The 15,537-nt window shown below is 41.9% G+C and overlaps 1 protein-coding gene across 2 annotated transcripts in view; it reads left to right on the top strand.

The window, feature by feature from the left end:
* The window catches only part of sh3glb2b (SH3-domain GRB2-like endophilin B2b), a 48,827-nt gene that overhangs the window by 14,796 nt on the left and 18,494 nt on the right, over positions 1 to 15,537 (top strand). For both annotated transcript variants that reach the window (XM_047569281.1, XM_047569280.1), the window contains 5 exons: positions 2,836 to 2,969; positions 4,311 to 4,403; positions 6,972 to 7,034; positions 9,308 to 9,331; positions 9,430 to 9,519. In XM_047569281.1, the coding sequence (XP_047425237.1) occupies positions 2,836 to 2,969; positions 4,311 to 4,403; positions 6,972 to 7,034; positions 9,308 to 9,331; positions 9,430 to 9,519 (404 nt within the window). The remainder of the gene's footprint in view (positions 1 to 2,835; positions 2,970 to 4,310; positions 4,404 to 6,971; positions 7,035 to 9,307; positions 9,332 to 9,429; positions 9,520 to 15,537) is intronic.

The raw sequence follows: 15,537 nt of genomic DNA, 5'->3' as shown, positions 1-15,537 counted from the left end.
TTCATAATAAATTTGACAAGAATAAGTGAAAACGGGTCTCCAAATTGATAGTATTGACAACAGAAATCAGTAGATATGCAACATTATGTTTCTGACTCTACCATGCATAAAATGTACCTTCTGAATAAATTAGATTTTGCTTTAATGTTGCAATTTGCAGATGGTCCCTGAACACCTGATTCACAGCCGGCTTTGTACAGACCAATGCATTCTTCCATCACAGTTATGGCTCGTTGGTTCTTAGAGTCGGGCGTCATAGATATCTATGGTTGGGCGTACCTTAACCATACTGTGAGCGAGCTGACCTGCGCGCACTGTCCGCGGACATTTGAGGTTTCGTACTCCAGCATACCGTGTCAGCTCGGTGTTGCATTTAAATCAGGTCAATGTGAAGACTTGAGTGAAACCGAGTGCTTGTACATTTTTTTCCTTCCCAAAATACACGTCATAGCAGTGGTGCGAAAACTTTTATGACAGAAATTATTTCAAACTAGACCGTGATTGTTTTATTGTGTTCACAAATAGACGTAAATAGACGTAAGTCGCGAAAATTCGTATTTCATAAAAAAGGGATTGGCACAGCGATCCCGATTGAGCTGCATGTTTTGATATATAACTCATTAAGGGACGAAAATGGGGAGGAAGAGGAAAAAATAATAATAAGAAGAAGAAGAAACGCGCCGGATAACAATAGGGGCTCGGGCGTTGCCCCGTAACCCCTAATTAACTCCAGTCTATTGTATCCGTATCAACAAGTGAAAATATGAAGGGACTTCAAATTCAGTGGATGCCTCAGTCTTTCTCTTCAGGACTGCTGAATGAGAAACATCTGAGTGACTTAAAATTGCTGATAAGACGTGCAGCACCACAGCATTTTACACACTGAGCCACTTATATCCCCTGTTTAATCAGAGCCATTCATATATTCTGAGACGGTTAGCCTGAAACTTGTTACTATACTAACATCAGTTACCTGTCTGAGGATCAAAGTCATTAATGTTGACATCACATGGTGCTGTTTTCATTAGTTTTTCGGGCTCCACTGAGCAGGTTCTGCCTCAGCTGATGTAGATTTATGTGTTAACCAGCGGTCTGTGTTTGTTTCTTTAAACTTAATATCATTGATGTTAGTTAAGGCGCCAGGCGTGTGTTGCTTAGGCTGTCACCAAGTGCTGGACATACATTGTGCCAACAAAGTTAGTTACCTATTTAGCTAGCTAGCAGGAAAATTCACTATTTGCTAGCGCTATACACTATACACTATTTGAAAGACCGCTCAAATGTGGGGCGGGGCTTTGACGTCACTTTCACGCACAACCATCTCTAGGGTTTATAGGGAATTGTCAGAAAAAGAGAAAATATCCAGTAAGTGACAGGAGAATTGGCTGCCTGGTTGGAAATGATAGAAAGGCAACAGTAACTCAAATAACCACTCATTACAACGAAGGAATGCAGAATACCATCTCGAACCTTGAAGATGGGCTACAACAGCAGAAGACCACACCGGGTGCCATTCCTGTCAGCTAAGAACAGGAAACTGAGACTACAGTTCACACGGGCTCATCAAAATTGGACAATAGAAGATTGGAAAAATGTTGCCTGGTCTGACAAATTTCATTTTCAGCTGCGACATTCGGATGGCAGGGTCAGAATTTAGTAAACAACATGAAAGCATGGATCCATCCTGCCTTGTATCAACGGTTCGACTGGTGGTGATGGTGTAATGGTGTGGGGGATATTTTCTTGGCACACTTTGCGCCCCTTAGTACAAATTGAGCATGGTTTAAATGCCACAGCCTACCTGAATATTGTTGCTGACCATGTCCATCCCTTTAGGACCACAGTGTACCCATCTTCTGACGGCTACTTCCAGCAGGATAATGCACCATGTCACAAAGCTCGTATCATCTCAAACTGGTTTCTGGAACACGGCAGTGAGTTCACTGTACCGCCACAGTCACCAGATCTCAATCCAATAGAGCAGCTTTGGGATGTGGTGGAATGGGAGATTCGCATCATAGATGTGCAGCCGACAAATCTGCAGCAACTGTGTGATGGTATCAAGTCAATATGGACCAAAATCTCTGAGAAATGTTTCCAACACCCTGTTGGAAGTGTCGAAGGAGGTTGTTTTCCTCTCCTTCAGCCCAGGATCTTTATACCTTTTGGAAAGGATGGTCCATCTACGCACAAATCACGCGACAATTTCTCACATTTACGTTATTTATTTTGTACACAGAGAATAAGAATGGATTTCAGTGCTGAGACTTCAGTCAATCCACCTTAGGAGTAGAAAAAAAACAAAAAGTCGTCATCCAAGCAGGCACAGTAACCTTGTTCTACCTAGACTCTCCCCATACAGAAGGGAGGAGCTCTTCCTCTCATATGTCAGTCAGTTTCTATGTGTAGCCAATAAGCTTTATCTAGTTTGCAGCATATGAAATATTAGGGTGTGATGTATCCTAGTCTGTGACTCCTTAAATGGTGAGATAGCGGAAGTAACATTCTTCCTGATTTTTTCCAGTGTTTACACAGGCTGAAGGCCTTACTTAACCCCTTAAAACTCAACAGAAGTATGCCACGAAGAATTAAGGCAGTTTTGAAGGCAAAGAGGGATCCAACCTTTTAGCAAGGTGTACCTAATAAAGTGTACACTGTGTATTTCATTCTCTTTGTCATGTCATGCCAGTATGTCAGTGCTAATCCTTGTAACTACATACCATTCTTTTCAATTATATATAATTTTATTTCAGTTTGTCTTGTTTCTTCTTATACCATGCTAAATGTATAACACATTTTGTCTACGTGCCTATTTCTATATTGTACCAACTGTAGGCAGTACACTAATTACAGTGGGAGAGTACCAGAAGAGACTTGGAGATGCTGAACGTGAGTTCCTCCAAACTTCAGCTGTCACTTTCCTTACCCCATTACGCAACTTCCTGGATGGAGACTGGAGAACTATATCAGTACGTTTGACAGTCTGATGTATTTACTTTTCCAACTATAAATCTTTGGTGCTTTACAATAATGCAGTTATCATTAAGATTACCTAAGTCAGTGGTTCTCAACTTGGGGGGGGGGGTTAATGGCTATAGAGCAGCAATCTGATGTAAACATCGGTATTAACTTTATATGTACCTGTCTCTCATCCACACAGACAACACTAGAGCCCTGCGCAGGACCATTTTCTTCATCTCACTCCTCTGAATTTCTGACCATTGCCGCCCGCTCCTGCATTGTGTATGTTCACTCCCGCCTGCATCCACAAAACTTTGAGTATTTATGCCCGCACAATAATAGAAATGTATTGATTTGACAAAACATGCAGGACAGGAAACTTTATAGGCTATTAATAAAGAGAATAATGGGGTTGTTTGTTTTCCTGGAGAACAAAGCAGGTGTGTCGCCTCAATCCAGAGGTGCATTGTATTTTTGGACATTCGTTACAACTCACAAAGTCCAGTTCATTTCCATCTTTGTCACAGACAGTTGAGAAATTTCTCCAAATGTCAGACTTGCCTTACTTTGTCTTAGTGCTGTAAATACCTTCTTTGAGCCTCCCTTCGACATCATTTGTTGACATCCTGTAGCTAGGCTACATCCCGATCTTGCAGTGTTTTTTTTAGCCGCCCGCCCGCAAACCTTCAAGATTATTTGTTGCCTTCACTCTGGTGTCCAAAACAGTCAGCATCATCAGTCATCCAGCTCCAACAGTTTAATTTTCCATCAATATTATTCCCGTTTACAGCGCGGTCAGCATGTTTCATCCATTTGCGTCCATCCACAAACAAAAAAAAGTTTTAGCTCACTTTAGCTTCAGGTGTCCTGATAGAAGCTGACAGGAGGAGCATCTCTGGAATTGGTACCGAGTCCAGAGCGCAGGTCGAGACAGGCCGTGACTATCTCACCGTTTTGGAACCGTGAAGCGGTCCGTGTCCCGGTGGAAGAAGACCAGGAGTAAACGACTGAGCCAGTCGACCGGAAACAGCGCTAACAGGGTTATTACACTTAATACCAATGTTTACATCCTTGCAAAGCCACGAAACTCATGTTTTGCTCCTGGGGGGCCCAACTGCATTGAACCACCTTTGGGGGGGCCCAGCTTGCAAAAGGTTGAGAACCCCTGACCTAAGTGAACAGAAATATCGTGCCATGGATCATTACTGACACCTCTGTTATAAAACTGTGTGCATATATGAAGTGTCTTGTTACACAAAGCTGTCTCACTCTGCTGTTAAATGGATAGAAAAATAGCTTTATTCCTTGCGGCAGATCATTTATGATTGGATCCCATTTATCTTGTACAGAAAGAGCGGCGGCTTCTGGAGAATCGACGGCTGGATCTTGACATCTGCAAGGCACGCCTGAAAAAAGCCAAGCAGGCGGAAGCCAAAGCAGCAGTAATATGAAATTTAAATTATTATTACACCTGTTTTTTCACTGTTATGTTTTTTCTCTTCTGTAAATTATAAGTATTGGCATCATAGACTATGTTCAAGTCTTTTCAGCTGCTTGAATTAGTCATTATAGCCAGGTAATATTGTGTAGTTCTCCCTTGTGCTCCCTTGTCTAAAACTGTTGTAACTCATCAGAAAATGGACACGAGTGTTCTGAAGGTATCCTGTGGTGTCTGACTACAGAATGTTGTTAGTGGGGGGCTTTGGGTCCTGACCATTTGTGTGTGTGTGCCTGTGTCAGGCTGCATCCTGCTGGGAATGGCTGCTGCCATCAAGGAGCGTCATTGCTATGGGGTGGAAGTGTGGGGGTGGTTGCTGCAGTAACATCCACATGAGTGACCGCTCCAAAAGTTTCCCAGCAGAACATTGAATTGTCACAAGTTTGTCAATGTTATTTGTTATTATTTTGATGTTCTGATTGATCAGTGTAAACAAAGTCATTTTACTGTAACATGTAAAGACGTTGCACTTTGACCCATTTTTTTTTTCTATATTGAATATTTTCCCCCTTATTAAACCTAGTTTGATTATTGAAGCTGCTCACTTGTGGTAGTTCTTGTTTTACAGTGTACTGAAAGTATGATGAATCCATTGCCTGCTCAGCCAGCTTCTCAGAATCAGAATAACTTTATTGATCCCAGGGGGAAATTACTAGTAGCAGCTCCTACTCAAAGTATACCAGTGTTAAGAACAAAGAGGAATGTAGGCAATAAGAATAAGTAAGAGTGAGTAGACAGCTGTAGTAAGACTACATGCATCAATGTAAAACATATAAGAAATATATATTACAATATGTACAAGCATAAGTGAACCTGTGTTCTGAGTTGTTGCTCTATAATAACATTGAATATGGGGTATTGCACAGAAATTATTGCACACAGTGAGTCCAGAGTCCAATAATATATAAGGAAATATGTACAAGTATATGAAAGTAAAGTGAACATGAGTTATCATGAGTTATTGCGTATCAGTCTGTTCAGTCTGTTGCTGTCCACTACCCTCAGCTGGTTGCCCCAGCACGCAACAGCATAGAAGATAGCATTGGCTACTGCAAACTCGTAGAACATTCTGAGCATAGTCCTGCAGATGTTAAAAGACCTCAGCCGACTCAGAAGATAGAGGGGACTCTGGCCCTTCCTGTACAGGGCATCGGTGTTCTTCCTCCAGTCCAGTTTATTGTCAATGTGAACCCCCATATAGGGGGGAGACAGGGGTCATCGGCACATTGGTCCTCCTCAGGTCCACCACCATTTCCTTAGTCTTTGTCACATTGAGCTGTAGATGGTTCTGCTCACACCATGTGACAAAGTTGTCCACAACAGCTCTTTACTCCACCTCATCACCCTTTCTGATACATCCAACCACTGCTGAGTTGTCTGAAAACTTCTGGAGATGACAGGTCTCTGTGCAGTGGTTGAAGTCTGTGGTGTAGAGGGTGAAGAGAAAAGGAGAGAGGACAGTCCCCTGTGGGGCCCCAGTGTTGCTGACCACCCTGTCTGACACAGCGCTACAGGCACACATACTGTGGTCTATCAGTCAGGTAGTCAACAGGAGTAAACGACAAAAGGTCGGGATCCACCTGCATCGCCATAATCTTCTCACCCAGAAGAGCTGGACGGATGGTGTTGGAAGCACTGGAGAAGTCAAAAAACATGACTCTCTCAGTGCTCGCCGTCTTATTGGGGTTGATAGGTGAACTGGAGGAGGTCCAAATGTGGTTTGACCACGGACTGGAGTTGCTGAGACCATTGATCTTCTTCATCCCACTCCAGCTTCTTCCTGTATTCCTCCTTAACCCCTCTGATCTTCATTTCAAGTGTCTGAGGATCTCACCTCCTCCTTGTTGCCAGCCCTAAAAGCCCTCTTCTTCTGGATGGCTTTCATGTCCTTTGTCACCCACGGCTTGTTGTTTGGGTAATAGTCACTGCGTTTACATGCACGTGAAAAAAATGAATTATTGTCTTAATCGGACTCTAACTGGAGAACTTAAGTGCATGTAAACACGTTGCTCCGACTAAAATCAGAATTCTCTTTATCTGATTAAGATAATGTATGTGCGCATGCTCCACAACTGCTGTGTTGGTGTGTGACCTCAGAACAAAAACATCGAAGAAAGCCAGTTGAAGAAGAAGGTAAACAGAGCCAGTAGAAGAACCGTCTGCCCGTCTATGTCCTCTCCGTTCGGCTCACAAAGTGCTTGCCAGGCTGTGACCTCAAAACATCCCTGCAGTGCCTCATTAGCCTTGTCCAACCATCTCCTCACTGTCCTTGTGGTCACAGATGTTAGATGCCATGACAATATAGCATTAAATTTAATCTGAATCATCCAACAGAGCTGGACAATGAATGAATCAATGGATTAATAACAGTGATGATTTAATTAATAATTAATGTCATCTTAACAATCTGCTTTTGAATTGTTTGTTCTTAGTTTTCTTCATGTTGCTATTACCTTTTGGCAAGTTTGAAATTTACGTAACACAACTTCTTCTCCCTGTACCCTGTATCTAGGCTGCACCTGATTTCCAGGAGACAAGGCCCAGAAATTATGTTCTTTCAGCCAGTGCATCAGCGGTAAGTGAAAATGGAACCATACTGACACATACAGTATAATACCCCTTTCACATCGAAAATCCCGGTTCGACGCAGGATTTGTGTGTGCTTTCACATCGCCAGAAGTCCCGGGTGGACCTCCTGTTGTGAGAGCTGCGTGCCTGCTTTTTCCTCTCATATGTCATTGCGTCGACAAAGCCATCATTATGTTACACAGCGAGATAAACAATGGACACCATGGTGTATATTTTCAAAAGGCTGCTGATATTTGAATAAATCACTGTGTCCTGCACAGTGCCCGATATCTGCCGTCGAATCTCCTCGTCTCCTCAGATGCAGCTTGCGGATCTCACGGTCTTGCCAGTGCGCTGCCACAATTGATTAAAAAAAAAGGGTGGGATATAGCTATACAAGCTGTATATAAACACATTCGTACATGTATTCTCTGATCTGTGCAATTTCCCGAACATGACGTAGGGCTAATTCACCTATGCGCTTCCATTAACGATCGTGTAACAGCACATTTGATTTGTTTGATTGAAAAAATGGACAAATCAGAATGTGACATGCATGTACATTAACGTCATGGTGTAAATTAGTAGGTTACGCCATTCCTGTTCACATCGAGTGAAAAACATTTAAGCCTAACCTTAAGTCAGACTATTATAACTATCAATAAAGCTTGTTAACCATTTTGAGATATAACAGTATATGTCAGTTTCAGAACACTGGCATTTACTATGCTACCAGTTCTGCCAGGTGTATTCAGCAGGACAGTATGAAACAGAACAGAACAAGGATCGTGTGCTACATACCATTCTCTAACTCCAGATGACATAAACCATGCCATCTTAGCTGTATTACTAATTTGAAAAATTCAGTTGTTGTTAATGTATCTGGTATTTGGATCTGCATGCTGATATTTAATTTATTTTGAAATTAGTTTTCCCATCTAAAACTGGTGATATCACTGAGCAAATACCTCTTGAACTTCATGGAACCTAACTGCTGCAATCTTGACTGTCTTGAAACCAGTTAGTACAGTATACTGCAGAATAAATCTGTTAGTGGTTTAAAACAGGCAATGATAAAAGGACTGACTTAAATGGGGCATCTGACAAAATGGATCTCAACATGGATTTGTTGAAAGCTATGGTGGACATTTTCAATTCTGGTAAATTGTAGTTGTAAATTGTTGTGTGTATGTCGGGAATGATATGTATTTAGATGATCACTTCAATGGTTTTGCCAATCAGCACTGACTTTCACTTATTTCACGTATTTATCTATAACTGAACCCAGTTGCAGAGTGACTGGGAGAGTGGGGTCGTGGTGACCAGTCCCAGTGCATCAGACGAGAGGAAGGTTGTACAAATAATAGCACTAGAACCTTGTTAGTTTGTAGTGTTCAGTGCTTTGTGTGATGCAGAGTTCCATCCCCTTTCCTACCTGATAAGTTCCACAAAGGCAAAGGCATCTTGAGCTAAATGAGGATCAATGATGAGCACACACTTAGTATATCACAGTTAACTTTCCAACATTTAACTTCACAACTTCGGAGAAGTTTAACTTCTCATCCTGCTGCAGTGACGAAGGGTTTGGTTGAAAGTGTAGCAGACTTCAAGCTTTCTATTAATTTCTTTATATGATACACATGTCTACATAATACTTCTACTACTTTATATTCAAACCTCAGATTTCCTGAGATGACTTATACTAATACGTAACACTTTTTTTTTTTTTCAACTTAATCTTGGCTTTGAAGACCAGTGTTTCCACTAGATACCACTAAATTCGACATGTTGGTCATTTAAGTACGCATCTAAAGTGAAGCTGTTGATCAAAGAGCGTCATTAAGTATATAGAGGAGAGGTGAGTCTAGATACAATGTACATTGGAGACTGGAAAGACATGTAAACTTTGAAAGAATTCTGAACTGTGTGTGAATTTTGAAACATTTGACAAAACAAGTTCTGACATGTAAAAGGGAAGAAGAAATATTTCAGACTGTGCACTTGGACATCAGTCAAAGTGATGCAGATGGTGGCATTAAAGATGCTGCCTCTTCTTACTCTCCCATTTTAAAGGTGGGGGCTAAGCTATCTCAAAGTAGGTGATGTAAGATTTTCAGCTTTTCACTCAAGTTGTTACAACCGTGGTGTAATTTGAAATTCAAAATTTGTAAAATGAAATGAAACTGATTGCAGCATATATATGTTTATAATGTTAAAACAGGTTGATGCTTGAGAATGGCTCATAATTGCTTTTTTCTTGTCTCATGTTGCTTTTCTCAGCTTCTGAGTGAGGAAGTGGACAAAGTGAGTACCTTCATTAGAAAAAAATCTGAGACTCTTTGTTTCTAACTGAATGATATAATGCATGACAAACAGTATGTGTTTTTCATTTCCACCTACAGGCAGAACATGAGCTTCGTGTTGCTCAGACAGAGTTTGAGCGACAAGCTGAGGTGACCAGACTGCTGCTGGAAGGCATTAGCAGCACACATGTAAGTCTGAGTCACTAGACGATTGTGGCCAGAATAGTGGTATGGTGAGACTAAGCAATGTGAATCATTGTTTGTCCAAACTGAATGCATTCATGCTTATGAGCGCTATCCCTGACCTTCAAGAGATGAAAACTGTTGCTTAAACTGTGTTGCTTAAAGTGATAATAAACTCTAACAGACATACATACAGTATGTGAGCATGAACTGTAAACTTTCATACTTTTCATACTGAGAGATTGTGATACAGTCTCCTCCAAAAGTATTGGAACAGCAAGGCAAATTCCCTTGTTTTTGTTGTTCACTGAAGACACTTGGATTTAAGATCAAAAGATGAGTATGAGACAAGAGTTCAGAATGTCAGCTTTTATTTCCTGGTATTTACATCTAGATGTGTTAAACAACTCAGGATATATCACCATTTGTATTACACTACAGCATTTTTAGGTGAGCAAAAGTAATGGAACAAATAATCTTAAAGTAAATAACATTTAATATTTGGTGGCATAACCCTTGCTTGCAATGTCTGCCTCAAGCCTGCGACCCATCGACATCACCAAACTGTTTGCATTCTTCATCTGTGATTCTATTCCAGGCTTTTACCGCAGCTTCTTTCAGTTCTTGTTTGTTTCAGGGGATTCTTCCTTCAGTCTCCTCTTCAGGTGGTGAAATGCATGCTCAACTGGGTTAAGGTCCAGTAAATAGTGTGGTACAGTGAATAGTGAAGAATATGAGAACAATATTATGAATAATATATAGTATATAGTAATGGAAGATGATGAGAATACCGAGATGAATGAGTTTAATGAAAGTGAGAAGTATGAACGAAAATAAAAATGCAAACGGAACCAAATTTCTTATATCAATTATTCAGATTTGTTAAGGTTTTGTTACCATCATGCATCAACTCTGCTCAAATATCTCCAATAAGACCTGGATCCTTCCAGTGGCACTGACACCTTGTGACTCCTGCATGTGACGCTCACTGGCATTCACTGACACCTTGTGACTCCTCCCTGACGCTCGCTGGCACCCACTTACACACTGTGACTCCTGCATGCGACGCACACTGGCAACCTCCCTAAGGCTCGCTGGCACCTACTGACACACTGTGATCACATGTCAGGATCTCGTCAGTGGCACTGACGCCTTGTGACCACTAGGGTAAATCCTGACGCTGACGCCTTGGCTTGACTGACACTGACGCCCCGTGCCTTGCTGGCAATGGCTGCCTCTCTTTGGAGAGATGCCATCGCTCTTTCTGCGGTTGACAAAGTTTATCAAGCGCGTCTTTATTCATCGTGTTGTCTTTGAATTAGATTCGATTAAATGAAAAAGCAACCGAGTAGGGAAAGACGCCGTTCTATTTTGTTTTGTTTGCACGTTTATATTCAATACAGAGTAACAATGAACACCACTAATGTATTTATTTATTATTTTTGTCATATCAAACTGTAATATGTTATTCTGCACCTATTATTGTATTTCGTTGTTATTATTTTTGTATTTCGTTATTATTATTATTATTATTATACTTACGACAAACATTAGCAGTAATGACAACCAACTCCTATTTCATTAATGAAATCCTAAATAATAAATAAATGTCAGATTCCTGACGTATTCGTGGAAAAGTGACTGTTTGTGACGCCTGAGCCACTCTGTTGACAGACTGTCACTCTCTTCGCATTTGGTCAAGCTTACATTGATTTATTCTTATATAGATCTATTTATATGCGACAAACACGGCGCATCGGTACGCCTCCGTGGCACTCAGGTTGCGCACCTTGCCTCTGTTTTGTTGTGTTGTTCAAACCACATCATGGATACTAGACAATTATGATCCACCGTTAATGTATACATTTATTTTATTTTATTTTCATATTTACAAATTAGCTCGGATAGGCTCCAGGACCCGCCACCATATTTTGGATAAAGGGTTACAAAAAGAGAATGCAAAAAAGCATTGAATAAGGTCAGCTGGACTTGTAAAATTTCTTGAAGACGTTTCGCCACTCATCCGAGTAGCTTCTTCAGTTCTGATAAACTAGTGGGAAATTGAGGTTTAAATAGGAAAAAAACTCTGTGGGTAACACCCACCAGGAACTTGCTTGACCAGAAACTGGGGTCACTAATTACCATAATGGCTGATACTTACCTGTCCTTGAATGGGGGGAACTGTGTGCCTAGGCTAACTTATCCTATGAATAGAGCTCTAATGAGGCTATTGTCCATGGGAACCTGGAGGCTCAATGTGTGAATGTTGTTGAAACTTCTTGGGGACAGATGTCAAAACCGAATTATAAATAGTTGGTAAATTAAATCTCAGTCCACCTCCTCTGTTTAGAGAAGGTTTCTCCACTTTGACATAGATGGCTTCCTTAACTCCTCTCTCAAACCATCTGTCCTCTCTGGCCAGGACTTTGACGTTGTTATCCTCAAAGGAGTGTCCTTTGTCCTTCAGGTGGAGGTGGACTGCTGAGTCGTTTCCTGATGAGCTGGCTCTCCTGTGTTGGGCCATGCGCTTGTGTATGGGTTGTTTGGTTTCCCCAATGTACAGGTCTGTACATTCCTCGCTACACTGAACCGCATACACTACATTGCTCTGTTTCTGTCTAGGTGTTTTGTCTTTGGGGTGGACCAGTTTCTGTCTTAGTGTGTTTCCAGGTTTGAAATAAACTGGGATGCGGTGTTTACCAAAAATTCTCCTTAGTTTCTCTGATACCCCAGCTATGTAGGGGATGGTGATGTTCTTCCTTCTGTTTTGTTCCTCTTCCCTGTCCTTCCTGGGATATCTTTTTGAGCCTTTGACAAAGGCCCAGTTGGGATATCCACATGTCTTGAGGGTTTGTTTAATGTGTGTTCCCTCCTTGTCCTTGCCATCCTGTCTAGTGGGGACAGTCTGTGCTCGGTGCTGGAGGGTTCTGATGACTCCCAGTTTGTGTTCCAGGGGGTGGTGTGAGTCAAATAACAGGTGTTGATCTGTGTGTGTGGGTTTCCTATATACTTCTATGTTGAGGCTTCGATCTTCTTCAACACGCACCAAGCAGTCCAAAAAGGCCAGACAGGCCCCGCTGATGTCCTCCCTGGTGAACTTGATGTTGCTGTCCACTGTGTTGATGTGTTTAGTGAAAGATTCCACCTCCTTTGTCTTGATTTTAACCCAGGTGTCGTCCACATATCTGTACCAGTGGGTGGGAGTGGAACCTGCAAAGGTGTCCAGAGCTCTGGTCTCTACTTCCTCCATGTAGAGATTGGCCACGATCGGTGACACTGGGGACCCCATCGCACAGCCGTGTTTTTGCCTGTAGAAGCCTCCATTGAACTGAAAGTGGGTGGTGGTCAGGCACAGGTCGAGTAACACACAGACTTGTTCTGGGGTTCTTGAGGCCAAGGTGTCATCCTTTTGTAGTCTTTTCCTTACTACATCCGTGGCTTCTCTCGTGGAGATGCAGGTGAACAGAGAGGTGACATCAAAGGACACAATGGTTTCTTCTGGGTCCAGTGTGATGCCCTTGACTTTGTTCACAAAGTCCCTGGAGTTTTCGATGTGGTGTGGGGTGTTGCCTACTAACGGAGAGAGGATGGATGTCAAATGCTTGGCAATGTTATATGTGACAGAGTTGATGCTACTGACAATGGGTCTGAGTGGGGCTCCCTCCTTGTGTATTTTGGGGAGTCCATAAATACACGGTGTGGCTTCCCCTGGGTACAGACGGTAATAAAGGAGTCTGTCGATGGCCTTCTCCTTTTCCAGTTGTTGTAGGTAGTTTGTGTTTAACACCACTGTGCATCTCCCTTTGTCTGCTGGCAGGATCGTGATGTCCCGGTCTTTCTGCAGTGATACTAGCGCCTTCCTTTCCTGGGGGGTGATGTTCGATGGTGGTGTTTTTGCACTGGCGAGGGCTGATGTTATTTCCAGTCTGAGTTGTTCGGCTTCTGTGTTTGTCAGTTTGTTGTTCTTGATGGCAGACTCTGTAGCAGTGATGAGGTCTACCACTGGAATCTGTTCTGGTGTTATGGCGAAGTTTAGTCCTTTGGCCAGGATCTCATTCTCTGGTTGCGTGAGTTCTCTGTGTGATAGGTTCTGGACCCACTTCTTCTGGATGCCCTGCTGCGTGGTGTGGTCATCCTTCTTCCTCCATGTCAGTTCTTCCGACTTGTGTTTTCTGTTGTGTCTAGTTTGCAAAACCTGGAATTTGCGTTTCTGTCGTTCCTTACCTTTTGTGTGTTGTGTGATCTGAGCCTCTTCCACAAATTTGGAGACTTTCTCCAGAATGTCCTCAGGTAGCTGCGAAGTTAGTTTGTAGAAGCAGTGTTCGGCCTCGGATTTGAGAGCGTCGATGGTGAAATGGACCTGTCTCACTCTCTCGTTGAGCAGCTGGGCTTGAGCTTTCTGGAGAATTTGTTCCGCTTTGTAGCCCTTTATGGTGGAGCCTATGTGTAAACTGGTGGGAATAATCTTGTGTTGTCTTCATCTCAAGTTGAACCGAAGGTGGTTCCTGTAGTCTGCAAGTTTCCTCGAGGTCCTCTCATATTCCCGCACTAGTCGAGGGTGCTGGTCCCAAAGTGCGTAGCAATATGTCTGTGAAGGTTCTCAGTCATCCAGGTCATGGTAACTTGCCAGGAACTTGCTTGACCAGAAACTGGGGTCACTAATTACCATAATATTTCCCACTAGTTTATCAGAACTGAAGAAGCTACTCGGATGAGTGGCAAAATGTCTTCAAGAAATTTTACAAGTCCAGCTGACCTTATTCAACGCTTTTTTGGATTACCATGACCTGGATGACTGAGAACCTTCACAGACAAAAAGAGAATGGGATATAAGATATTTACACAGTATGCACACAGAACACCTCAGCCACCATGGTCTTCGAAGTAGGCATCCACCTTGTAGCCCTTGTCAATGAATTGTTGACAAAACACTTCAAAATCTGTTTTGTATTGGAACCAAAACATAAGCATCTGTTGTGCTGGTATGACCTCCTGCCATCCTCCTCCTCGTCCTCCTCATTGTCTAGGTCTCTCATGGCTTGAAGCTGGTCCTCACTATCTAAACTTGTCACTTCTGGGAGAGTGACTGTTCTCTTGAAGGCAACGTTCCTGCACCAACAAGCTGCCAACAATGTGTGCTTCAGCTTCCTTGTAATTTTTCCATTTGCCTGTATTTGAAGAAATGCAGTATTAGTAAATATATAAATGAAAATTTGCTCAAGTTTGACCTTTATGAATGACTACATTTTAAAAATATTCATGCATCATGATTCATTCCTAATTCCACAAATGAGAGTTTTGCGGTAGATATCACTTCATTCCTAATATATTTTTGTAGTGTATTCATACTGTTCATTTGTTGGTCAGTCAGTATGTTTTGAACTCCTGTTGACTCCATGATACTCTTACTGGTGACACTGCAAAGATGTTTACACAACCACCAAAATCTAATTCTTGAAGGTAGTATATTTGTCTATACTGTATATAACCATTACCATCATTTAGGTGGGTGATTTCAGTTTAAAAATTCAATCATAATTAAAATCCAGTTTGTTGTTCAAAACTAAGTTGCTGCAAATGTAAAAAAAAAAAAAAAAAATCCAATACGTTGTTTGATTTATTTCATTGAACATATGTTACTATAGGATGGTAGAGATAAAAATTGCATATGCAATATGCAGCAAAGATGTAAGCTTCGGTAAACCTTAGTAGGATATAGTGGTGATGTCTTTTTTTGATTATCACAAGCTTTTGTCCAGAAAAAGAGTTTGTGAACCTGAGTTTTAGGGTGGGAGGAGGAGCCACCCCAAATTGACACAAGCACCTGTAATGTAAAAAAGCAATCTACAAAGTACCAAATAGCGTGCTCTGTTTTACTGTTTCTCCAGTTTGCAGTTCCCCTTCCCCCTTCAAAGACCAGCAGGCTTCGACCTCTGTGGGAGGACAGTGTCAAACTCCCCCTTGAACTTTGTCACTACTGTCTGCTAAAAAAAGACTAGTTTCAAGACTCCCTAGAAACGCTAT

Source organism: Mugil cephalus, chromosome 19 (assembly GCF_022458985.1).
Source record: "Mugil cephalus isolate CIBA_MC_2020 chromosome 19, CIBA_Mcephalus_1.1, whole genome shotgun sequence".
Taxonomy (NCBI): domain Eukaryota; kingdom Metazoa; phylum Chordata; class Actinopteri; order Mugiliformes; family Mugilidae; genus Mugil; species Mugil cephalus.
Note: the sequence above shows the minus strand (reverse complement) of the source record. Positions and strands in the feature narration are given on the sequence as shown.